Source organism: Vigna unguiculata, chromosome 10 (genome assembly GCF_004118075.2).
Source record: "Vigna unguiculata cultivar IT97K-499-35 chromosome 10, ASM411807v1, whole genome shotgun sequence".
Lineage (NCBI taxonomy): Eukaryota > Viridiplantae > Streptophyta > Magnoliopsida > Fabales > Fabaceae > Vigna > Vigna unguiculata.
The window spans coordinates 510,540-535,936 of NC_040288.1; the positions used below are offsets into that span (position 1 = coordinate 510,540).

The 25,397-nt window shown below is 29.4% G+C and overlaps 2 protein-coding genes across 4 annotated transcripts; both read left to right on the plus strand.

Moving 5' to 3' along the window:
- Positions 1-1,957: 1,957 nt before the first annotated feature.
- On the plus strand, positions 1,958-12,300 carry LOC114166746. Of its 2 annotated transcripts, XM_028051538.1 has the most exons (9): positions 1,958-2,102; positions 2,203-2,265; positions 4,803-4,935; positions 6,101-6,383; positions 8,590-8,718; positions 8,797-8,846; positions 9,071-9,168; positions 9,353-9,640; positions 11,519-12,300. In XM_028051538.1, exons 2-9 carry the CDS (start codon positions 2,215-2,217, stop codon positions 12,002-12,004), a joined length of 1,518 nt encoding a protein of 505 aa, XP_027907339.1. In that variant the 5' UTR covers positions 1,958-2,102; positions 2,203-2,214; the 3' UTR covers positions 12,005-12,300. The 2 variants fall into 2 exon arrangements, with proteins under 2 accessions (XP_027907339.1, XP_027907340.1); XM_028051539.1 differs by lacking the exon at positions 4,803-4,935 and having other exon boundaries at positions 2,084-2,102.
- On the plus strand, positions 2,076-19,058 carry LOC114166748. 2 transcript variants are annotated; one of them, XM_028051541.1, is made up of 5 exons: positions 2,076-2,102; positions 14,209-14,268; positions 16,865-16,967; positions 17,932-18,196; positions 18,707-19,058. In XM_028051541.1, the coding sequence occupies exons 3-5, from the start codon at positions 16,884-16,886 to the stop codon at positions 18,853-18,855; spliced, it is 498 nt and encodes a 165-aa protein (XP_027907342.1). In that variant the 5' UTR covers positions 2,076-2,102; positions 14,209-14,268; positions 16,865-16,883; the 3' UTR covers positions 18,856-19,058. The 2 variants fall into 2 exon arrangements, with proteins under 2 accessions (XP_027907342.1, XP_027907341.1); XM_028051540.1 differs by lacking the exon at positions 2,076-2,102 and having other exon boundaries at positions 13,985-14,268.
- Positions 19,059-25,397: the final 6,339 nt, after the last annotated feature.

Sequence of the window (25,397 nt, forward strand, 5' to 3'; positions counted from 1 at the left end):
ATTTCAAGCGCATTTCATGATAGTATTTGAATTGTTTATGCCGTTTGACATATTTCCGCTTCAATGTTAACTCAAATATTATCATAAAACGTGTTTAAAATGTTAAATAAACTTAACAAAATTTGGTAAAAAAATACTAAATTCACGTATTTCTAAAGATAAATGACTAAATTGGTATAAAATTTTGGAAAATAACTGATTCCAAAATTTACTAAAACTGAGAGGACCAAAAACATATTTAATCCATAAGATTATTATTGCTCGTATATGTTTGAAGTTTTAAGTTTTTAGATAACATTTATCTACTTATATAATTTTTTATAGATTATATCCATATCTTTTGTATTTTAATAAAGTGATAATTGTCTCCCTTATTATATTTAAAAATGTCATATTTAAAAGAGTAATTACAATATTCAGAGTTGGTATAAATTAGTTAAAAATACTTGTAATAGAAAATAATTTCTTTGTCAGATATGTTTATAGTCACTTAACAACAAATTTTTAGATTTTTTTTTATAGCTATACTAGAAATTCAAGAAAGGGAAGATAGAAAGAAAATAAAATTTTATGAAAATTAAATCATAATAAATAAATTAGTACAATAAAAATGTTCAACTGTAATATTATTAACATTTTTCTAAGCTCGACCTCTCCTAGAAATAAATAAAGTAGTAATCTCAGAAACATTCATGTTTCTAACAAAATATCTAAACTATTCTAAAGTAACATATATAGTAACATATATAGATATTTATTATATTTATAACATATTACAATAATAATAATAATTAAATAAAATTATCTGGCCACATCATCATCTTTAACATTTCAAATTAATATTTTTTTTATCTTCAATTATGAGATATTATTTTGATTTTTCTTTATATTCTAGAATATTTTTCCAATTGTCTCTTGAATTAATAGTATTTTCCAACATATCTTTAAGTTCACATATAAGAAATATTTTGGATGTTTTTCTCCTCTTATTAGAACTGGAAAATTAAATAATTAGTTTTAAAAATTAAAATTTCCTATGAATATTTTCTATCCATTCATCTTTATTTAAAATAATTTTGAAAAATACTATAAATCACAAACAAATTTAATTTTATACTAACTAAATAGTCAACTTATTTTAGAAGCATGAATTGAAGTATTTGTATACATTCAAATAACTTCATAATAAGTTTTCATTATCACAATTTCTTTTTTCTTTTTTATGATGACCAAATGTTTCCTCATTATGCTCACATGATATGAATTGGACATTCTTCCCTTTTGGAATATAAAAAAAAAAAATGTGATTGTAGACAAACAAATAAAGAAAAGAGAAATATTGTTTATAATTTCATTTATTATAAACAATAAAAAAATAAATCAAAACATTTCAAACAACAAAAACGTTAATGACATTTCTTATTCTCTTATGCTTTATTATGACCAATTTTATTTTTTGTCTAGAAAGTTTTTCAGAGTATATTGTCCAATCTCGTCCCATAACAATAAAAACAATCGAAGGTTTTACCTAAATAACTTATTTATTAAAGTAATAAACAAACCACAAAATTTGATATGTTTAATTTGTCAACTTAAAATAATTGATATTTAGTGGTCGATAACTTAATCAATAACAAGATAATCAATTATGTACTTGAGATAAATTTATTATTTTGAATTATATAATTTTTCAATCGATGACTTTTAAGTAATATATTACATGAAGTTCTAGCCAATTAAATGCGACAAAATCATACGAAAATGGGCATTAAAAAGAAAAGGTAATTTCTCAACGGCAAAATGAAGATTTGGTATTTCTAGAAGTGGTGTGGAAGGAAAATATGGGGTACAAAAAGAAAAACCGCCTGCGTAGAAATGGGCTTGAACACCCAACCAAGAAACGGTTGTGAAAACTGAAAGGTAAAAGAAAATAACGTCGTCAAATTGGTCTCCACCACCACCAATATTCCTTTAATTCTCTTACTGCGGTTGTTACGAAACGAACCAAAACAACGCCAGCGCTGTGAATCGCTTCCTTCCTTCTTTCACCTTCAATTCAAATCTCTTTCCTTAAAATCTCGTTTGCATCACACTTCCCAAAGGTATAATCATACAATACATGTTTCCAATTTTCGTTTTCTTCTTTTTCACCATTATCATCGCTGTTTTCATTTCATGACCTTCATTGCTCGCGTTTTGCAGAAACTTGTTTCGATGGTGCGAGCTCCGAATCCGCAGCATCTGGAAGCGACCACGCCTTTAATCGTGAGTCACGTATTTGCCATATTTTTTGTGTTCTATATATACGAATTTGGTAGTATTCCATGCACGAAAACTGCGAAGTACATTACGCTTGGTGTGTTTATAATTTTGATGAATTTCTCTTCGGAAATTGTTATCATTCGTTTAATTTTGTTTTTCTTGTAAAGAAAATTGTGATTTTATTAGTTAGAGTTATGATTAGTTTATTTGAAGATAAGAAATATTTACATGATCATAGGATTATTCTGGCGTCTAACATTTGTGGAGTAATATACAAATGCGATGTGTTCACTTCTTGTCGTTATAGATGCTGCTAATTGATCACAGTTAGGTGATGGTTATGACAAAACAGAACTAATTACGAGATTTGCTGAGTTAGGATAACTATTTACGACATAATTATGCAATTATAGATGACAATTATGCAATTATGGATGTGCTTTAAGGTGGAAGTAACCGATACAGAACTTTTTGATATTCAGTTATTCACATGTCTCGATTTGACAGAACTTTGTTCTTTAACTGAAAGCATGAAAGCACCGATGTATCAATGAAGTGTAGGCAGTTTTTCCTCAAGTTAAGAACTATTTATTCGGGTATTATAATATATAAACAAAAATCTATGCGTGCATTTGTAGCAGAAAAAGGTAACGACTAGCGTTGCCGCATTTTTCCATACCATACATGCATGGTGATAGCTTTTCCTTGAAGGAATGCTAATTCCTTCTTAAATACTCTGGAATTTCGTTTACATAATTGAAAAAATGTTCATTATTAACATGTATTCCTATTCCCTTTCTTATTTTTCATCTAAACTAACGTAACCTGATGCTAGAGTGCTCTTTGGTATGTGAAAGTAGGGGGTCATTGTACTCGACCTTACCTTATACATGCTAAGAGGCTGAAATAGAATGACTGTTCGTTCAAGAATCAATATGAGCGAAATATTAAGGATGATAGAAGTAGGAATAACTGAGATCGAGGTACTCACAAGCAGAGGTATCTGTGTTGGGGGATTGAACAAACAGAAATGCACGGAAGAAATGAAAGCTTAATCAATTCCTTCCTTTTCCTACATTACCCTCCTTTTCCATCACTTCTGCATCACGTGTACGTGGTTGTTACAACCCTGTACTACATAAATTTCTATTCTGCTCTTACGGAAATTGTCCTCAACTCCGCACGGTAGTATTTAGCTGAGGGTTAGCAGCTCCTTCACTAACCTATTCTCTAAATTGCAATCACTTTGTTTCCCTATCAGGTCTCTTTATTAAATCAGAGTTTGATTTAATTTCTTTTAAATTTGTTTTTTCCATCCAATCATTTGGGACTGCTGTGTTAATTATGTCATGAACTTAATTCTTTGCATTTTGGGCTTAAATTGGTTTGGACTGTTCAAGCTCAAAACCTACTTAATGGGGAATCGATCTCCCCATTGTAATCTTCCTGTGATTTCTTTGATAATTTTTACTTTTTTACGTCTTCAGACTGAAAGTTTAGCATTTTCCATGCTCGATTTATTTCATGTATTCCAATGAGCCAGATTTGTTATTATACCAAGTAGATTTTCAGGGGTGGTACTAAAAAGGTGGTGATCATGGTCATCAAACTCTCAAGCTAATTCTAAAAACTGTTATGACTTTACAATTATAGGTAATAGTCAAAATGAGTTAACTCACTATCAAACTCTTTTTTGGAGAAACTCTGGTAAACTAACTCAGTCCACATATTTGTTATCGAGTGTAATTTTTGCTTTGATTGACCCCACAATGGCATTGTGTTACCATGACATTAGAGATATAGGCTATAAGTTTGTTAGTAGAGTGTAACTAGTTTGTTTTCTGTATAAAATGTTTGATGTAATTATTTGTACTTACCTATTTCCTTAAAGTTTGACAACCTTGGTGATGGAGTTAAAATTCTTGTGGTTAGGCAAATGAATGATGAAATAATTAATGTGTGCTGGTGTTAGTTTTTGAAACAAACAATTGATTTCTGGAAGATAGTTTTAAAAAGTGGGAGAAACGTGCTTTATTACAAAAAAGGTTATCTTCGTGTTGGTGGATTATCAAGTAATCAGAAATTGCTCTGTATTTGAAGCAAAATCTGTTTTACTGAGTGCTGAGTAATAGGAAAAATCCGTGTTAAAAAACCTAGAGGACATGATATATGTACGCTAGGGAAGATTTTATGAGCATAAGTTTCCTATTGCCTTGTTTGCATTGATGACAACCTACCTGCCCCCTGCCAAAGATGAAAGGTGAGAGAAAGCCTTTGGAAGTGAACAAGCATCTCCAACTAGTGATTTGATTCTTTCTACTTAAATACTGGGCTTCTCGGGGCCTGCATTTAATGATTTTTCTTGTTGTTAAGGATAGTTTAGTTGAAATTCCTTATTACGATTTTGTTGTTCCACTTAGTTGTACTGTTGTACTTGTACTGTACATTCTTTTCATAATTGTCGTGATGATTAAAGCAATAATAAATAATTATTTTATTAGTTTTTTGAATAAAATAAAATTATGTTTGTCTTGTTTTAGGCACAGGGAGAGGGTTTAACAAATGATGGGCTTATTCCTCAGATATTTTCATCTGTGCCAGCTCTTAATGATGCTGCTTCTTATCTTGCACAAACAACATCATACTTAACTGGTTGTTTCTCCGATTTTTCAGGCAAGTTTCTTATTTGTTTGTCTAGTTCTTCAAAGTTCAGAGATGTAATTTAGGTAGATTATTTTTATAGAAGTTTTAGGAATTATGTAGCCAGTCAGAAGATTTCATAAAGGAAAAGGAAATAATGAGGTTGAGAAAATGGATGTTAAGTTAAGATTATTATGTTTCCCTCAATTAAGCATATCTGCTTTTAATGAAAAATAGAAATGATGGACTTAGATTTTGTATTATCTCAACTGTTGCGTTTATGCATGAACGTTGACAATTGAAGGCCGTAATAAAATTGCTTTGGATTTATGGTCACCTCTCAGGAAAAAAAGACATCCCTTCTAGGGATAGACAAAGCTAAAAAGTATGAAATTATTACGTCAAAAGTTTATTGTTCTCATGTGAAACCTCATAGAAATCCAGCCTTAACAAATCCTCGTAAAACATGTGGATTTAACTTTTCATGTGGATTTCACTTTAGAATTTATTGTGTGTAATTTGATTCTGAAAATCTGCTTTAGTCTAGGTACCATAGGACTTGAGATTCTTTTTACTATGCCTCTCTACTTCATGTGCAGCTAATTTTGAATTTGTGAATGGCTTTTAAGTTGTTAAAATATTCTTAGATAATCTATTATATTTCTTTGGTTAGAAATATAAGAAATACCGAAGAGTAATGTTGTCAAACTCTAGGATAGTAAGAGGATATGAAAGGGGATAAAAAATGGTAACTTAAGGATTGTAAGAGTTAGAGCATGTTAGTATACGAAAAACTGTATTTAAACCTATGCATGCATTAAAAATAATATAGAAAAAAGTTGTTAGCAAGATACTTCAATTTCACGAGAAATCACCCATCCTGCTTGTTGCTTTGGCGTACTCCTAGGATCACCAGTATGCGAGTACACTGACGATTTTAACAATATTGCCTATGAGATCATTAAAAGATATTCTAAAATCTTATGATAATATCTTTAAATATTTCTTGTATTTTTACTCTATTCCTTATATAGTTCTTTCAGTTGTCACCTTTGCTCATGTTATTTTATTTTATTTCTCCCTGAACATGTGCATTTGATTTATGGTGACTCTGTTTCATGTCTGTTTTGTTAATTGTACTTACTACAATGCCCCGACTTCTGCAATTTAGACTCTGAAGTTTTTATTAATATTTCAGTAGAACATTCCCCCAGATGTCCTGGTGCTCCTGTCCCTCGTGCACAAGAGCTTGTGGATTTTTCTTATGCAGAAATTGATGCATCTTCATCTACTGAAATGGATCATACTCCTTCAAACAGAATGCATTTAACTAGTATTGAATCATCTAACGCTTCAACTTCTGCTCGTCCACATACGCAAGATGAAATCACTAATCCCTCTGGTGGAGTTCTGTTACAAAATTCCAGTGCACTTGCTGAACCGAATCGAACTGGACAAAGTGGCATTTCCATGTTCCAAAGGTATTCTTTACCAACTTATATGTTTGTGGCTGCATTTAAAGGTGTAGAATAGGAAACATCATTGCTTCTTGTCTAGTTATAGTTGTAATAAACTGTAATGTATTAGATAGGCTTGACATTCTGTGGTGAATTTATTAAAAGGGCTATTGTGTTGAATGGGTTTGCAAATTGAGACTTAAGTGGTTCTCCATATTCATTTACTCTGGGTGCATCTGCTCTATTCTGTATATTTTTTTTAAATGCAATGAGATGCATGAACACCTAGATAAATGAATTTGAGGAACCTTCAAATCAATTAATAAGAAAATTTATGGTATGTTCTACGATTAAAAGTTTATTCAGGTTAATTAAGAGAATTTAGCTAGCATAATTTAATTGTACTAATCTTATTTTAAAGGGTTTAAATATATTTTTAAGCCCTATAAATATGATTATCTCTGCATTTAGTCCTTGTAAAAATATGTGTTAGTTTTAAATCTGACATTTTGTGACTGTCCTTATTAACTATAGTTAGTTTAATACTAAGAACGAAAAATATTAAACAGTATAATCAAGACAATACAAAATATTTCAAATTAAGATAATTATATGTTTTGGGTATATATTTTAATTAATATATTTGTGAATTAATACAAATAATGTAATTATATATGTTATTTTTATTTTCATTCCATAATTTACTTTTAATATTTTATTTTAAATAATTATATTTTACTTAAAGCATATAATATTTTCTACATATTAATTCTGATATTATAACATTAATCATTCTAAAGAAATAATAAAATATGTTTTATAGTTTTGGAATTGATAATTATAATATATTAGAATTTTAGGTAATATAAAAATTAATCAGTACTGTTTTTTCTATCCTTACACAATTTAAAACTAGTATAAAATAATTGGCTTAAATATATTTTAAATTCTTCAAAATATTATTCTGTGTAATTTTAGTATCGTAAATTTGTTATTACTTTAAAATATTTGCCATTTTGTTAGTGGTTTCTCGGTCTTTATTATTAACAATGATTAATTTATTCCAAAAAATATAAAATAGTATTTAAAAATTATATATTTTTTAAATACATAATTCATTAAGTACAATATTTAATATATTATGGACAGGATTTTTTATTTATAAAATAATATATTATTATTAAAAAAAGTTATTTGCTTCATAGGTAAAACATCATAAAATTATATATTTATCATTTTATACTTAAAGAATCATTAGTGAGAAAATATATGAATAAATTATGAATAAACTATTTTATATAAGTTTTAGATTGTGTAAAGAAGAATAATGTTTTCTTATTATTACATATAATTTTAATATATTTGAATTTTTGTTATTCTTAAAAATATGGAACATAATTATTTTTCTTTAGAGATAAAATCCCTATTTATGATATATCAGAAAATAATTTTTACAGTCAGATAAAATCATAAGATCGAGGTATTGAAAATAAATTATAACTTATAAATGTCTAAGTAAATTATAATTATTTTGATAAAAATACAATGTTAAAACTAAATTATTGTTTGAAAAAATAAAAAGTTATATATGATTGTCTTATTTATGTTAAGCAAGAAATATGTTACTTAATTAAATTGTGTATCTAAAATAATATAATATCTTAATATGAAATATTCTGTTACCTTAATTATATCAATTAATATTTTTCATTTTCAACGTTAAACTAACCATAATTAGAATGACTGAAAAACAATGGTTAGAAAATGTAGGGGTTTAAAACTAACAAATATTTCTGCAGGAATTAAAAGCATACGGAGTCATATTGGCATGCACTAAAAACATATTTAAATATTTTTGGGATGGTCTTTAAAAATAGTTGAAACTTCCTTATATTTGAAACCTTATCAGGGATTTTTTGAGACCAAGTTTTTCTTTCTAATTGTTTCTGGTAGGTTATTGTTACCTGTACAAAATCATTGTTTCCTTTTTCGAAAGCGTAAATCTTAAATTTTTATTCTTCCGTTCATGTCCTTTTTTTTTTTTTTTATGTATTGTATAATTTTCTACTGTTTTCCTTGCTGTAGCCATCATTAAAATTTAGGATGTTGATCTGTCCTTCTTTACTCCATTTTAGTTTTTAAATTTGATATAGAACCATCTAAATCTGAATTTTAAAACCCTTTTGACTATTGACTTGTGGATTTGTAAACTATGTTTTTATTACTTCAGCCTGATTGATCGTGCTCGAAGGACTGTGCGTGGATCTGCAGATGATATAGGATGGCTTCAACGTGATCCAGCAATGCCTCCAGTTGAAGATGGAACTGAAAGGTTCCTTGAAATTCTGGACAGCATCAAGTAAGTTGGTAGTATTTTACTTTTACTAATTTTCTCGTTGTCATTGTTTTGTTAACTCAGTTTTCCTTACCTTGTCAGGCATGGTGTTCACAGGTTACCAAATTCAGTGGTTTATTTGTTAGTTCCAGGTAAAGTGACTGATTATATATAACAAAGTGACTGATTAATCTTGATGAACTCCACTATCAAACCTTAACATAAAGGAAAAACCTAAAGTCAATGGTGCATCTAGAATGATAAATGCTTATTAGCACCTGGCCTGGCCTACCGGACGTGAATAGTAAAACTGCCAAAGTTCATTGTTGCAACATATTTTCTGTGCTGTTAAATATTATGCTTTTTACAATGGCAGGTCTTTTCAGTAATCATGGCCCACTTTACTTTGTCGATACAAAAGTCAGTTTTTCAAAAATGGGTTTGGCCTGTCATATTGCAAAGATTCATAGTGAGGTACGTTCTAATAGTCATTGTAGTAGTAATAATGCTCAATACAGTACTTGATGATGCTAATGATAGTAACTAATATTTGTAGATCATATGGGTGTGGAGTAAAAAATACTATCAGAAAAATGATGAGAATAACTTGTTCTTGTTTTTCAGTTCTATTACTAAATTTTGAGTAATTACTAATCAGGCCTCAGTGGAGAAAAATGCCAGAGAGTTGAAAGAGTACATTGAGGAAATTTATTGGGGTTCACAGAAACGAGTTATGCTTCTTGGACATAGCAAAGGAGGAGTAGATGCAGCAGCTGCTTTATCGTTGTATTGGTCTGATTTGAAAGACAAAGTTGCTGGGTTGGCATTAGCCCAAAGTCCCTACGGTGGAACTCCTATAGCTTCAGATCTTCTGCGTGAAGGACAGCTTGGCGATTATGTGAATTTACGAAAACTTACTGAGATTATTGTCTGTAAAGTAATTAAGGTATGTTGAGTTTTTTTTTATTATCATCCTTGGGTTCTTTTCTGTTTGAAATGTTTTTTTTTTTCTTTGCAAGCCTCTTCAAATGGATTTGCATGCATGTTTATATTTTTCTTTGGTAGCCTCAAAAATATTTCTTGCTACACTTGATTAAGAATTAAAGAAAAGAAGTTAAAGATCACTTATAGTTCAAGAAAACACAAAGAACACAAATTATGTTTTAACATTATCAATTATTATGTTCTAAAACATTTTTAAAATATTTTTGAAAAAGAAGTTTTCCCAAAGGCATAGAATGAGTATGAGGTATATATAAACTAAAATAAACTTAGAACTAATGTCTGACTTCAAACATTCACACATGAAATAAAAACAACACCTTATAATATGCACTTCATCAAAACCAAATATAATATTCTAGTAAGGTCTAAAAGAGCCTTGATCATCGGAGGAATAACTATTGATTCCTTGAACTACAATGTTGTTTAGCAAACTCTTTTGGTGCCATCAGAGTGATTGGACGTATTGTGCAAAACAATCTTGTCTAATCCATTACTAAAGAAGGTATAAATATTACGAAGTTTTTTTTGCATACATAATCATATTTGGTAAGAGATCAATATATGAAATAATTATTTGTTAAAAAAAGTGTATTTATAGGAAATATATGGATTATATTTTTATCAAAGAATGTTCATCAAGACATCTTAGAATTGGGGTTTGACTATAATTCAACCTCAAAAGCTGTAGGATGAGAAACCTCCTTCACATATTTAACTTTTTTGGCTACTCTGTCGTTAGTTAACCTGAGATTTCTAACACATCTTACATCTTATAATTTGGGTTGTCTAATTCAACCTCAAAAGATAGATTATAGGATGAGGCCCCTCCACTTATATACACTATTTTGGTTGTTTCATCATTAGTTAATGTGAGATCTCTAACACATCTTGCATCTTAGAGTTTGGGTTTGAGCATAATTCTACCTCAAACTAGCTCATAGAATGAGATCCTCCTCTTATGTACACTATTTTGGTTTTTGTATTATTAGTAATTATGAGATCTCTAACACGGGACTAAATATCTTGAATATCAAGTTTGTAATATTGAATATTTGTAAGAACTTGACAACAGATGACTTAATATGTCCAACAACAACTAGGATAAACTTTAATACCATCTAAGAATTTGAGAAACTAATTTATTCCAAAAGCTAGGATGGAAAGTGAGGTTTGTCTCTCACTTGTATACTTTCCTTTAGTCATGTATCACTAGTTAATGGTCGGATCTTCAATAATACAGGAATTAAAATGAATTTGGAGAATTAGAAATTCTCTTAATGGTAAGAGCTAAATGCTTGGGAAAGAAGAAATATCAATGGAACAAAGTTGCCCAACCCATTCACATATCTGGAACTCCTGTATAAATGTCATGTGCCCTTTATTCCAAATTGAAGTCTTATCCTGAATTAGCTGTTATGCCAAAGAAAACTCCTTGGAAGTTTCCCAGGAGAGATTTTTTTTTGTTTAATATAGTTTACTAAAGGGTTTGGACTCCAGATTCTTGGTCTATTCATGCAGGTTGTATTTTCAATTTCTCACTCTTAATACAAACTGGTATTACTTTGTTCTTGCTAAATTATTTGAGAAATCGAATTATTCTTTTAAAAGGCATTTCAAATAGTTGCCGCTAATCTACATATTTGTCAGTTTATGCATTCAAAGTTGTGTGCAGTCATTATATGATTCTTATGTAATGTAGAAACTGATTGATTTAGTTCTATTTAAAATTTTCTTTCCTGAGGTAAGCTTTGTATAGTTGCTGTCAATGTGTTCGACAATATTGTAGTTACGCTATTACATATCATCTATTATTTTGAAGGGTGACATGCGAGCTTTAGAAGACTTGACATATGAAAGGCGGAGAGAGTTTTTGAAAGAGCATCATCTGCCAAAAGAAGTCCCAGTTGTTTCCTTTCGGACTGAAGCTGGCATTTCCCCTGCTGTTTTAGCCACATTATCTCATGTTGCACATGCTGAATTTCCACCCCTAGTTGCTCCGACCGGTGAGTCTACAAAACTCCCTGTGGTGATGCCCCTTGGTGCGGCAATGGCTGCTTGTGCACAGTTGACGCAGGTTAGGTATGGTGAGAAAAGTGATGGCCTTGTGACATGCCGAGATGCAGAAGTTCCTGGATCTGTTGTGGTGCGACCTAAGCGAAAATTGGACCATGCTTGGATGGTTTATTCATCGATAAATGATGATCTTTCTGAAGGAGATGCATCCCAGGTGTGTGAGGCTCTCTTAACTCTACTAGTCGAAATCGGGCAGAAGAAGATGCATGAGTTTGCAAAGAAAGATGAATGAAGCATTCCAGTCTTGTTTTGGATATGTACATATTTCTCTCCAAAACTCTATTCAATTTATTTTTTATAGTCTAACCGATAAAAATATTGAAGTAGGTCATATATGTAATGCACACATTAATATATGTAGCTGTAGAGTGAACGTACATAGCTGCCACAGGACATGGTGAGGTAAAAGCTTTCATGTGATTTAGGTAGGAAACTGGTAATGCTATGCAGTGGGATAACTGCTTTGGTCTTTTTGCCTGATTGAATCATCAGGCCATGCAATGTATAGGGCCAGGGATTTCGCCGAAACTGGAATTTTAACTTTTTGACCCAATAGGAACTATTTCATCCCTGCTCACTCAGGGTTATTTCTTCCCACACCTCATAATATCTTCCCGCGTCTTCATGGAGTGTGGAAAATATCCAAAATATCCATCTATGCGCTTTCCTTGGAAATTTCTGGGATTGAGTAATCATTATCCAGAAGTTAAAAATTTAGATAGTGTTTGAATTGTATAATCTAAAATTATTTATTTTCGTTGTTGTTCATTATTCTGAATTGTTGGTCAAGATTTTGGACCGAGCAAAATGGGAAGTTTGTCTTCTTTTTTTCTGAAAGTTTTTTAGTCCAGAAGTCTATTATTGTACAATCCGAAGCAGAGGACTGATTTTGCATACCAAGTTGAATGATTGAACTCTTCTTTTGTTATAAACATTATAAGTTCTAATCTGTTCTGGAATTTGGTATTCCTTTCTAATTATTTCCAATTTTCTATTTGATGATTACGGATGCCCTTAATGGGATAATGGGAAAGCCCTGCCCTCATGTTAAATCAGTTCATGTTGCATACACAAGGTAGATGACATAATCCCAGTTTTCTTTTGGATCCTTTTCTCAATTTTCTTCCTCTGCATTTCTGATATGCGTTCATTGAGGATTTCTTTCATTTGTTGCTCAGCCTTTTCAGTTTATTTCTCTTGAACTGGTTATTTACATATTTCTGGACGAGTTTGATATGGTAGGACATTTGTCCTCCATTCATTTTATTCCTTTTTTGGGAGATAGGTGGTGAAAGTGGGTGTCTCCTATACAGTGCCAGTGGCAATTACTCTTTGGCCAACTTCTTCTAGGACAAGCTGTAATGGAAACCTCCCGAAAAGAACCTTGTCCAATCTAATACAACTAGTGGAGCTGCTGAGGTAATACATTTCAAAACATTTTTAACCTTATAATCCGAAAACAACTTCCAAAACATTTGAAAACTTTATGGAACTCTTAATCTAAAATCTTCCTGACGAAACTGTATATAGGAGATTATTTTTTAAATTTCCTACATCTCATTAAAATGTAAAAAATAAAAATAAAAAAATCATAGAATGAAATGTAGGAATAAACCATAGAAGTACTCCAAGAAACTGTCGTCAGTGAGACTGGGATTATGAAGTGTTCGTGGTAACACCTAAAATTGTAAAATGTAGTAAAATTCATCTAATCGTAAAAATATCTAAATTTTTGGTACAATGATTCTTTTAATCCCTTTTTACTATGGTACACTTAATAGTAATCATTTTAAGAATAATAAGTATCCCTTGAAGCCTAGAATAGAACCAAAAACCTTTTTACGTTAAAATGATCGAACCCGTACTTTGGCAAAACAAATATGCTACGGATATGAAGATTATTCTTTTTAAAATACATGACTCCAATTTGACCTTTATTCTGCTTGTAAGTCTTGTACACGCAAATACTAAAAACCATGATTTAATAGGAAAACTTAAAAAAGTTAAATGATGTGTAATTAAATTAGTTTGTTTAAAAAATAATAATTCTCTCGTTGGGTGTAATCTCTCTGAACTAATTGCAGTCTGAAAAGGTCTTAAGTTAGTATAATGTTAATTGGATATGTGAGTAAATGGAATTTTAAAAATTTACGTAGTTATCAATTTACAAGTTAATTTTATCGTAAAAAAAGTATAAATTAATATCCCTCCCCCACACACTGCGCCCAGACACCAGATACCTCATTGCACTCTTCTTCTCGACTCTCTTCTCTGTGCCATACACATACTCGCTTCTCCTCCACCCACGTCGCCGCTGGCCACCAAGAAACACGCTGGCCACCACGTCACCGCTGGCCATACCCGCTTCTCCTCCACCGTGACATCCACCACGTCGTTGGCAGCAGCGAGAAAACAGCGCAGTGCCGGAGAACGCAGAGCCACCATCGGACTGTGATTGGCGGACGATTCCGACCGCCACGACCACCGCGAAGACAGGTTTGTTCGTAATTTACGTTCTGGTTCCCTTTCTCCCGATTTGTAACCTAAATTCCTGATTTTCGTAACCCTAAATTTCTGATTTTGTGATTTTCGACCACCACGACCCATTCTGTGATTCCCATCAGACTGAAATGCTGGGGTTTAAATTTAGTGTCTAAGAATGTCATTTTGTCTAGCTAACGGTTCCAGCATTTACCTTCGAAATAACATTCTCTTCAGCTTCAGCTACTTCAGAACAAGTAAAGAACTAAATAGAAAGAATGTGAGGCATTGGCGAGCTTTACACAACTGATGTGCTTTCAGTTTGTTCATTGGGTATTTTCTTTTCTATGGAGAATTTATCCTAGTGCAGCAGTAAAGTTGCACCTTGATGACCAATTGATCATGATTCAAATATGAAAAAACCCTTGCATATATAAGGATAAGAGTATGTATGGTGACCCTCCTTAATATCATTACTTAGTGAGTAGACTGCATGTTAGTTAATTTTCTGTGGAGGATATGCTATCCTCGGCCACTGCACTTTTTTCTCTCCCTCTTATCCAGGAATATTTTTTCTATTGTATTAATACTGAGTAATGTAAATGAAATTTTTGGTTGTTCCATTGCTAGACATTCAGGGGTTTAAAGCAACAATCATATTGATGATGTCCGTTGAACTTGGAAGGAGGACATTTAGAAAGATAGGGAACCTAATCTAATAGAAGGGAAAGCTTTTATTCTTGTAGAATGTAATGTATAGATCTTGCATATAGTCCATGTACATAGCTTTTTATAACCCATTATGTGTGCTCTCCGTATAAAATAAAACTCTGCTGCTAGTCTTCTGCAGCACATGTTGCCAAACACATGGACCATAATTAATGCTTCTATTGTTGTTGTATTCTTCATTGAAGGAGAATTTCTTTTGGTAATATAACATTGGGACAATATTCAGCCAACTAAATTTGAAATGAAAAAAATTAAAATCTGATTTTGGGCCACAAATTAAACATATTAAAAAAAGCTGGCAGGCCAGCCCGCCAGCCCGCGGGCTGGGCCCAGAAATGCAACCGATTTCACCATGTCGGGCCAGTCCGGCCTGGCCCATTTAAAGCGGGCCAAAAACGGGGCTGGTCAAAACGGGCCGGGCTGACTTGTTTTGACACCTCTATCATTACTTCGAAAAAGGGAAACGAGAAGAAGGGAACAACGTCACTGAACCAGCGACCCGACGGAGCTGCCACTCGAGGCGATCAGAGCTGTCATGTGAGACGATCGGAGCTGTGACGTGAATGACCGGGGCTGAGATGTCGAAATAGGTCAACGTTTTCAAGTTCGAACTTCTCTTCTTCTTCGATTAGGGTTTTTGAGTTGGGCTTCGATCTCTGTTTTCGCTTGGATTTTTGATTTGGGGCATTGGGGTTTTGGTTTTGGCTTAAAATCCGAAAGCCAACAACATGTTTTTGTGTCATTTCGTCTCGTTCTTCGAACTCGGTGACTCGCTCTCGAACTCGCGATTCTGGTACGAGTCAACGAGTTTACTCCGAGTTTGAAAAAAAACGAGTTTATATGCAATGACTCGCAAACTCGTACGGGTGTACGAGTCAACCCGCGAGTTTGATAACCTTTTTTTGTTGGTATGATTATTGTTTTCTGATCATAGGTTGTACTATATAAAACAGAATAGTTATGTCTGTTACTAAAGGCAGACTTGGATAAATAACTTAATTAAGCACTTATTAAATATGAGCTAGTCATAATAAGCACTTGGATTTTAGTTTTTTACTTTTTTGTATAATCGAAGAAATCAGTTTGAAATATTTTCACGTAAGATAGAAGCTGTTTTTATTAATTATCCCAGAAAGCTTATTTAATAAGTTTAGAACAACTTATGGACATATCATAAGCTATTTTCTTAAGTTTTTCCCTATACTTACAGAATTGAAGATTAGCTCAAATAGGCTTTAAATAAGCTCTTCCTAACTGATTAATTTTGATCATGGCTTAGGAATGTGAGTTCATGGTTCTGGCTAGAATATATTTAAATGCTGAGAAATGTGATTATTTTAGTTGGGATTAGGTACCAAACACAATATTTCCTGTCTATAGATTCTATAGTAATGATGGCGGAAATCTTTTTGGAGCAATATCTCCATATTCATTTACTCTGGGTGCATCTGCTCTATTCTGTATATTTTTTTTAAATGCAATGAGATGCATGAACACCTAGAGAAATGAATTTGAATTTGTCCTTTGTGGGTTGCATCCTTAGGTTCGAAAATCCCTTATTTTAAAAACCCTAGCTCGAGCTCCAATCGCCTCTGCACCCGGTAAGAATTTCTAATGCGTTTATGCAAATGTCGTAAAGTGTTGAGTTTCAGCCTTGTCATTGATTTATGTGTTCTGCTTCTGAGTTGAATATGTTGAAGAAATTTGATTATGCTATTTGTGTCTAAAAGGTTAGTTTGTTTTCCTTTCTGTGAGTTACGGTGTTGCCTTTCTTTGCCTTAACAAATAGCATTATTTTTCCATTTTGATTCAACTGAATGATTGTTGCTTTGATGATATTTTACTCAAGTTTCTCTAAATAATGTTTTCTTAAATCTTTCAGGAGTTTCTTTTCTTCAAATATGGATGAGAGCATGAAACAGTTCCAAAAAAAATTAACAGAACTGGAAGTGGAAGCTGAGCACCATCTTTTAGCCCGACAACAGGTAATTCAAATTTATGAATTGAAGTTGATTATGTTTTTTCAAAGACTTATAAACAAAGTAAGAAAATTCACTAAAAAGGTGATTAACACGTGACTAGCATGTCACCTTGATGTGTTTAATCATGTGCAACTTAACCATATATAACTTCAGAATGGTTTATTTCTTCTAAGTTGCACATGATTAAAACGTTTGTTAATCATGATCTACTATTAAAAGGGTGTATAACTTTCATCAATAAGTGTGATGTGTAAAACTATTAATCATGATTAAACGGGTTATAACTGTTAACCATGATGGAGACATAAAAACTAAGCACTAGAAGTACTGGAATCAGAAGAACTATAGGCAAAACTATAAAGGAAGATTTAAAGGTCAATCATTTGTCTATATTACTGTAGAACACAACAATGTTTGTTCTATAAGTTACAAACGCAGCTTTTGAAAAACTATGGTATGGTAGCTTTTTTTTTCCGAAAAAAGCTTTTAGCCAAGCACACCCCTAAGTGACAAAAACTATATTTAACCTTGACCCATCTACCAAAGTAGTTGGGCAACTAACTCTCTTAAATTATGAAACCTTAGTGTTGTCTGTTGTAATTGTTCTTTGATTAGATGTCTTTGGTGTTACATTTCTTTTTTCCCTAGTATCATTGGTATACTGTCCATTCTACTATCCACTATCTTACCCTCTGCTGCAATAAGTTAAAACAGAACTCAATTTGCACACCAAAAGCTACAAAGAGCCAACTAAAGTTCCAAATGAGTTATGTCAGTCAGTTTGGATTCATAAAGTAACTAATCACTTGATCCCAATGTTATTTCCTTAATACTATGTACAGAAATCACTTTAATACCATAGTGCCAATCAAGATTTTTTTTTTTGTTTACTATGCCTATAAAAGCTTCTTTTTAATAGCTTTTCTATCAAACCTGCTATGCAATTCTCCCTTTTGGTAAAATACAGCTGGTTGAGAATGATAGATTGAGAAATGGGAATAGAGAAGCACTTACTGCATTAAGGAAAAGGGCTCGGACAACAATGAGCAGTGTTCCATCTCCTTTCGAGTCAATGATGAGGGGAGTTGCTGGGAGCTCAAGACCTTTGGTTCAGGAGGTATGCAACACCTGTGGCAACCATAACACTTCTGAGCCGACATGGATGATGTTTCCAGGAACAGATCTGTTTGCCAGAATACCGTTTCATGCAGCTCATACTATATTGGAAACAGGTTTTTGGCCACCCTATTCTCTAACCATTTGAAAAATACTAAAAGAAAGTCATAAAATTTCCCTCAATGTTCACCCACGTTGGTTATCTTCAGTCATTGTAATTGCAATCGCTGCAACAATGAAAAGAATGTAATTTTACCTAAATGTGCCTTTTGTCTACTGCGCTGTTGCGGTTTCAAAATGCTAATGCCACTTAAAAGAATTATTCTTTGTGTAGAACTATATCTGAATCGTTGACATGGGACTTTATGATTATTTTTTATATTAATTTATGTTTAATTGTGTAATACATAATCTTTACTTATATAAGCAAATGACATGACACCAACATTACAGTTTATAGGTTGTGTTGAATTGACTATCTCCATTCATGTTCTTTTATTGATCGTTACTATTATGATTGTCCAAACTTTGAACTATAGCTATAAGTGAAGTCCTTTTATCGAAAAACTTATTTCCAATAAAAATTGCTTGCTATACTTTTTTACTGACCATGTAATTATTTACAGATCAAGCGAAGCTTGACTTTGAGTCAAAGAAACTACAGAGCATTATGAAGGAAAAAGCTTACCTTCTATCAGAGTCAGGTGTTCTTGCAGACAAGATAAGCCCTGGATTGCTCAAATCGCTTGTAACCTTAAATGACAAGAGAAAGTAAGATGCCTTGACCTGCTATATAGTGAGAAAAAGCTTGTCGTTGCATTGTCAACTAGGTGGAAAATGGCAGTGTTTTCTGGGAGAATCTTGAAGCATTTGAAAACTTTATGGAACTCTTAATCTAAAATCTTCCTGACGAAACTTTTTATATTTCCTACATCTCATTAAAATGTAAAAAAAAATAAAAATAAATCCAGAATGAAATGTAGGAATAAATCATAGAAGTACACCAAGAAACTGTCGTCAGTGAGACTAGGATTATGAAGTGTTCGTGGTAACACCTAAAATTGTAAAATGTAGTAAAATTCATATAATCGTAAAAATATCTAAATTTTTGGTACAATGATTCTTTTAATCCCTTTTGACTATGGTACACTTAATAGTAATCATTCAAAGAATAATAAATATTCCTTGATGCCTAGAATAGAAGTAACCAACAACCTTTTTACGTTAAGAGGAAAATGATCGAACCTCTACACTTGGCAAAACAAATATGCTACGGATATGAAGATTATTCTTTTTAAAATACATGTCTCCAATTTGACCTTTATTCTGCTTGTAAGTCTTGTACACGCAAATACTAAAAACCATGATTTAATACGGAAAACTTTAAAAAGTTAAATGATTTGTAATTAAATTAGTTTGTATCAAAAATAATAATTCTCTCGTTAGGTGTAATCTCTGTGAACTAATTGCAGTCTGAAAAGGTGATAATTTAGTATATAATGTTAATTGGATATGTGAGTAAATGGAATTTTAAAAATTTACATAGTTATCAATTTACAAGTTAATTTTATCGTAAAAAAAGTATAAATTAATTTTGTTAAATTGAGATAAATTATGATATTTTGGATGACATCTTTCTAGAAGTTCTTTTCTGAAAAAAGGAAAAAGGAAAAAATGATAGAATTTGATTTTTCCGTAAATTAGCATTAGTTCATATATAAATAAAAAGTAAAATAAAAAAAAAACTGTATGAAAAAGTTTGTACACATTATATATATATATATATATATATATATATATATATATATATATATATATTTTAACTTTTAGAGAAATTAGTTTTAATTTTTCTAATTTTATTTTTATAAAAAATGATAAAGAAACATGTCATAACAATTTTGTCTAAAATTAAGTTTTTTTAATGTAAAATTATTATTTCATGCCAACTTATACATTAATATTCACCTAAAAAACATAAATTAATTCACTGAATTAAATATATTTTTAATTTCTAAATTTGATTGTGAAATTAAAATTTTCAAAATAAGATGTTAGACATCATTATCAATTTTGGTATCTCAACTATGTTGGCACCTCAAAGTTTATTAATTATTTATTATCACATAAAAATTTATTGAAAAGAAAAAGTAAAACAAAACAAACCATAGGAGATCACATGATAAAAATTATATTTTATGAAATATAACCTATTAAGAAAAAGAATCTAAATGAATATATGGAGTTAAAATATTAAATTGAAATTTGTCTTTATATATTTTAATTTTGATTAGAAATGAATAAATATATCTAATTTTTTAATCCGATGACTTCTTTTTTTTGACTTTGTTAAATGATATCTCAATGTGAGAATGTATGAAAGAGTATTAAAAACTCAAATGTTAATTTAAAATAAATTTGATACGTACAAAAATTAGTCTTTATTTCAAATTTTGATATATTTTAGTTTTTAAATTTTAAAAATAATAAATATAATTTTTTTAATCTAATAATATTAATTTTTTAACCATATTTTATGTTATATATATATATATATATATATATATATATATATATATATATATATATATATATATATATATATATATATGAATAAATCTGTTAGTCAAATTCAGGAAAATACAATCTGTATATTGCACGCAACATCTGTTACTTAAATGATCATATTCATTATATAAGATCTGTGTGCGAAATCTAAAAAATAATAATAATAATAATAAGTCACTGACTTATTATTTAAATTAATTTGTCTTAAAAGTATTGAAATTCAGATATGTTATCACATTCTTATTTGATTCCACTATCACAAGCTAAATGAATATTATTTTCCAACAACACAATCAGTCATTGTTTGACAGAAGTTTCCTTCTATGGAATTGATTCCATGAAAACCAGAAATTGGTATCAAATCATCTTTCATAATATTTTATTGGAACAAAACGATCACATATATATCTAAACTTTTCTTTCGCATTATAGTTATATCTATGATATAATTAAAAAAAAAAAATATTGTTGACATAACAAAAGAAACAGCCTTTTAATGTCAGATATATATACTACCTCAATAATTAAAGATAAGATCAATTTAGTATATTAAAATAGAAATAACTTTCCTTTATAAACGAGTTTTTGTAAAGTTGATTTAAAATTAAACATGCATGTATTAACACGAGGGATTGTAAAATCTTACAAATACAAGAATATATATACAATTCTTAATTTATAAACCAATTTTATAAAATTAACTTAAACATAAATCTTCGTCCTAATTTTTAAGTATTTTTTTATATGAAAGAAACTATCCATTTCCTATATACATAATACCACTAGTTTGATTCAAATGAAAGAAAAAAAAATTATTGATTCAAATTTGATTTTACTCAAAATTTGAACCAGACTTGAACACTCCTAAAAAAGAAAGACTCAAGTTGATTATTAGTTTATTAGATGTCACGCGGTATTTCGTAATCTTTTTCATAAAAAATAATGTGTATTTATGAACCGATCTAAATTGTCATAAACTATTGAACTAATTATAAAAAATTAAAAAGTGATTAATTCATTATTAAGCGAAATTATTTTAATATTAGAGTTAGAAAAATAGCTTGACCATGTGAGAAAAAGTGTACTGAACAAAGCTTGTTATTAAGAATATGAAATTAGAACACACGTGAATGGAAATTTTCACAATTTATATATAAAGTGTTCATATATCAATTGGAATTACGTTGAACCGATTGAAAGTACTGAAATATTTAGAAAAACACCATGTGAATGTGAGAAAAAAAGCAATAAAGCATGATGAAAAAGTTTGTGGAAAAGAAAAGAAAAGAAAAGATTATTTGAAGACATTAAATATTACGCAGAAAAATTAATCAATATTTAATTTGGAAATGTCTCTTGACAATTAAATATAACAAATGATAATTTTGAAAAAAATAATCCAATAATGTACCAAGAGTAATTACAATATCATCTAGGCAATATTTTAAGAGTAGATAAGATTATCCTACTGCAACTATATAATATTATAAATCATTAAAAAGTATACTCAAAAATTTTGTTAATGCATACATACATTAAACTAATATGATATGCAAATTGTTGTGTAATATTCTCCTAAACCATCTTTATTCTTTTTTTTTTCAAAAAAAAAAAAAAAACTGTACAGGTCATAAAATGTTGTCACATTTTGACAGATAATTATGTTCTTCAAAAATATTGCTAATGATTCAATTTTTAGATTCCAATACAGAGAAAAATTTTGTTGACAAAATAATTTATCTTCTTCCAAGACTAAATAAATCTTATGAAATTTTTTTACATGTTTTCTTCTCTCAATTTTAAGTGTCATATTTTTATTGTCGGAGTATATGCCAAAATCACTCTCGTGATTAAGTTAATTATCTAAATCAACATAATTTTAAGAGTAAAATAAAAATTTGGATTAAATATGATTTTAATTTTTAAATTTTAATATAAAATTAAAATTTTTTCTTTGCCTGAAAAGTGTTTAAAGAATTTAACCTAATTTAATATATTTGGACAGAAATATTAGATATTAAATCCTAAAAGCTTTTATACTCAAGTTTTTTTAATTTAAAGAATGTTGTATGAAAAAATATATTACTACTTTTATGATTTGTTAGAAAAAAAATATCAGATGCATAAAATGAAGTGTTTATCATCATATTTTGAAGACTTAACACAAATATAATATAAAAAATTTACTATAGAATTCAAATTTATTTTTTTCCAACATGAAAGAAGAAAAAAAAAAAGAAACTGAATTTTGTTTTCCTTTTCCACAACAAAGCCATTATTGCTCCAAGTGACCTTTTCTTTGATTTTGGGAGATTTAGAATCCTTAATCATAAATATTAATCAAACAATCTGCAATTACAAATATGTCTTAATCTTGATTTCACAACAGTTTTATGATTTCCAATTAATTAATTTTAATATCCCTACGCGTTTGTTAATTAATTAATTAATTGGTGGGTTCAATTTTATATTGGAGAAATCTAGGGTTTCCCTTATTAATTAATATTTGCAATCTTTTTCTCCATATTTATACAAATATTCTTGTTCCTTTATTGGGAATGGTGGTGTTCTAAACGATAATGAACAAATATCTCTTGAATATGAATCACGTGGTTATCATATTTTGACTCAATAATTAACATTTCTCTTTCATTTCTTCTTTTTTCTTCACTAATTAACTAAATTTATTAGCTTTCAACAGTGAAAGATAGACCTTCCAATTTTGTGCAAAACATTATGTTAAGATAGTATTACTAGGATTAATTATCGTATTTAATGTATTTTTTATTTTCAAACTCATACTTATGTGAGTTTTGTTTTTTTATCTCAAATGATTAAAGAAAAAAATGTATTTAAATTACTTTTTTTTCATGATTCTTAAATAATATCAGAATATTATTTACACAAATATTACATTTATGTACTATTTGTTTACCCTAGAGAATTTACACAACATCCTTAAAAATAGTGTTCAACCATAATTAGAAAACGTCTTTTTCCTCCTTTTAGTCACTTTTTACTACAAATTCTTCAAATACATTGTAATATATTATTAAATAAACACATAGATGCTACCCTTATTTATAGTTTACTTTTTACTTTTGTACATGTTTTTTTTTTTTTTTTTCAATTCACACTACTAAAAAAACTCATATTTCCTGTCAATTTTGTTTTAAAATATTTTTTGTAAGAAATACATATAAATTTTGTTATGAAAAAAAAAATTGCAGAAAATTGCTGTCATTTTTTTGCAAAATATTTTATATAAAACACTTTTCACAACAAATTTTGTAAAAAATATTTACGAATCTTATAACTTTATAAGAAATAATTATCCACGAAAAAATTACCTGTCAGTTAAAATTCTTAGAAAAAATAAATATCTTTTTACAAAATTTGTAAAAAATTCTCATATAATACGAGAATTTTTAATAATGTCAATTGACCCTTCACCTAACAAATACAGGTCACAAAAAAGTTTAAATTATAGTTAAAATATAAAAAAATAAACCTAGATAAAATAAACAAATTACAGTTTTACAAAGCCAAATATTAACTTCTCTATTCGAGGATAAAAAAACCAAAAATTAAAGATTAAATTAAGCATAAAGACAAAAAAATATATTTAAACATAAATTTTATTTCAATGATGATTTGTATTTTAAAACTATGTCCTAGCAAGCAAAATTTGTTGATGTCACACTGATAATGAACATTTTCTGTACTTAACCTGACTTTTAGGCAATTTGGTGGATGCTTCCAAAATTACCAATTTCAGCTCAAACATTTGCTTTAAAATCAACCAACTATAGTAAAACATACTATTTCAAGAATAAAAAAATGTTTAATCATGTTTTTTAGTTCTTAAAAAAATAGTCATTTTTAGTTTTACTTGCCCACTTCTGAATTTTAAAATTATCAGTAGTTCTTGTCCTAATATTTTTATAATAATCAATTTTTGGTCCCACAAATTAACTTTATATGGGTCTATTTATATTTTTCTTAAACATTTTTAAAACAAGAAGAAAAATAAATATATTGTAGCTTTTCTGTAAAGTACAAACTAATTTTTATAGAGAAAATTAACCTTTATCAAATATTATGTTGTTTACATAAAAGTGAATTGTTTCAATCCAATAAAAAAAATTGACTCCGTCTTACCAAAATTATTTATGTAAAATTTCGTTAAAATTAAATGATAAAAAATTACTAAATTTAACAATGTTTTCCAAAAATATTTATGTGCTATAATCCTGCACCTATAAAATCATCTCCTTTCATTCAAAAGCAATACCATAACAATTTAAAGACAACACAAACAGAAAATAGAGTTAGCTAATTAATTAAACAATGAATGTAATATATATTTTAAACAGATATTTCATAATTTCTTAAAATAATCGATTCGTATATTCATGAATGTTCGTAAAGCTTTGTATAATATTCATCACAATAAATAACTAGATAAGAAAACAAAGTCTTCAAGAAGAGAGAGTTGATATAACTTCTCGCTCAAACTATATTAAACATTATATATATATATATATATATATATATATATATATATATATATATATATATAAAATTATTTTAGTTAAGTATACTTAAGTAATGGATATTTGTCATGGTATTAAATGTTAGTGTTACAATAATATTTAGCAGATATCTCAATATTAACAACTTTTCAATTGAGGAAAAGCATAGTTTCTTTTACTTCAAAACATTTAATCCATAATGTAATTAAATTTTCTT

Bases quoted from the DNA above. Each gene is read 5' to 3' on its own strand.
- LOC114166746 (XM_028051538.1), top strand. From the start codon at position 2,215: ATGGTGCGAGCTCCGAATCCGCAGCATCTGGAAGCGACCACGCCTTTA. The intron at 2,266-4,802 runs GTGAGTCACGTA...GTCTTGTTTTAG, and splicing joins AAGCGACCACGCCTTTAATC to GCACAGGGAGAGGGTTTAAC. The intron at 4,936-6,100 runs GCAAGTTTCTTA...TTAATATTTCAG, and splicing joins TTGTTTCTCCGATTTTTCAG to TAGAACATTCCCCCAGATGT.
- LOC114166748 (XM_028051541.1), top strand. From the start codon at position 16,884: ATGGATGAGAGCATGAAACAGTTCCAAAAAAAATTAACAGAACTGGAA. The intron at 16,968-17,931 runs GTAATTCAAATT...GGTAAAATACAG, and splicing joins ATCTTTTAGCCCGACAACAG to CTGGTTGAGAATGATAGATT. The intron at 18,197-18,706 runs GTTTTTGGCCAC...AATTATTTACAG, and splicing joins TCATACTATATTGGAAACAG to ATCAAGCGAAGCTTGACTTT.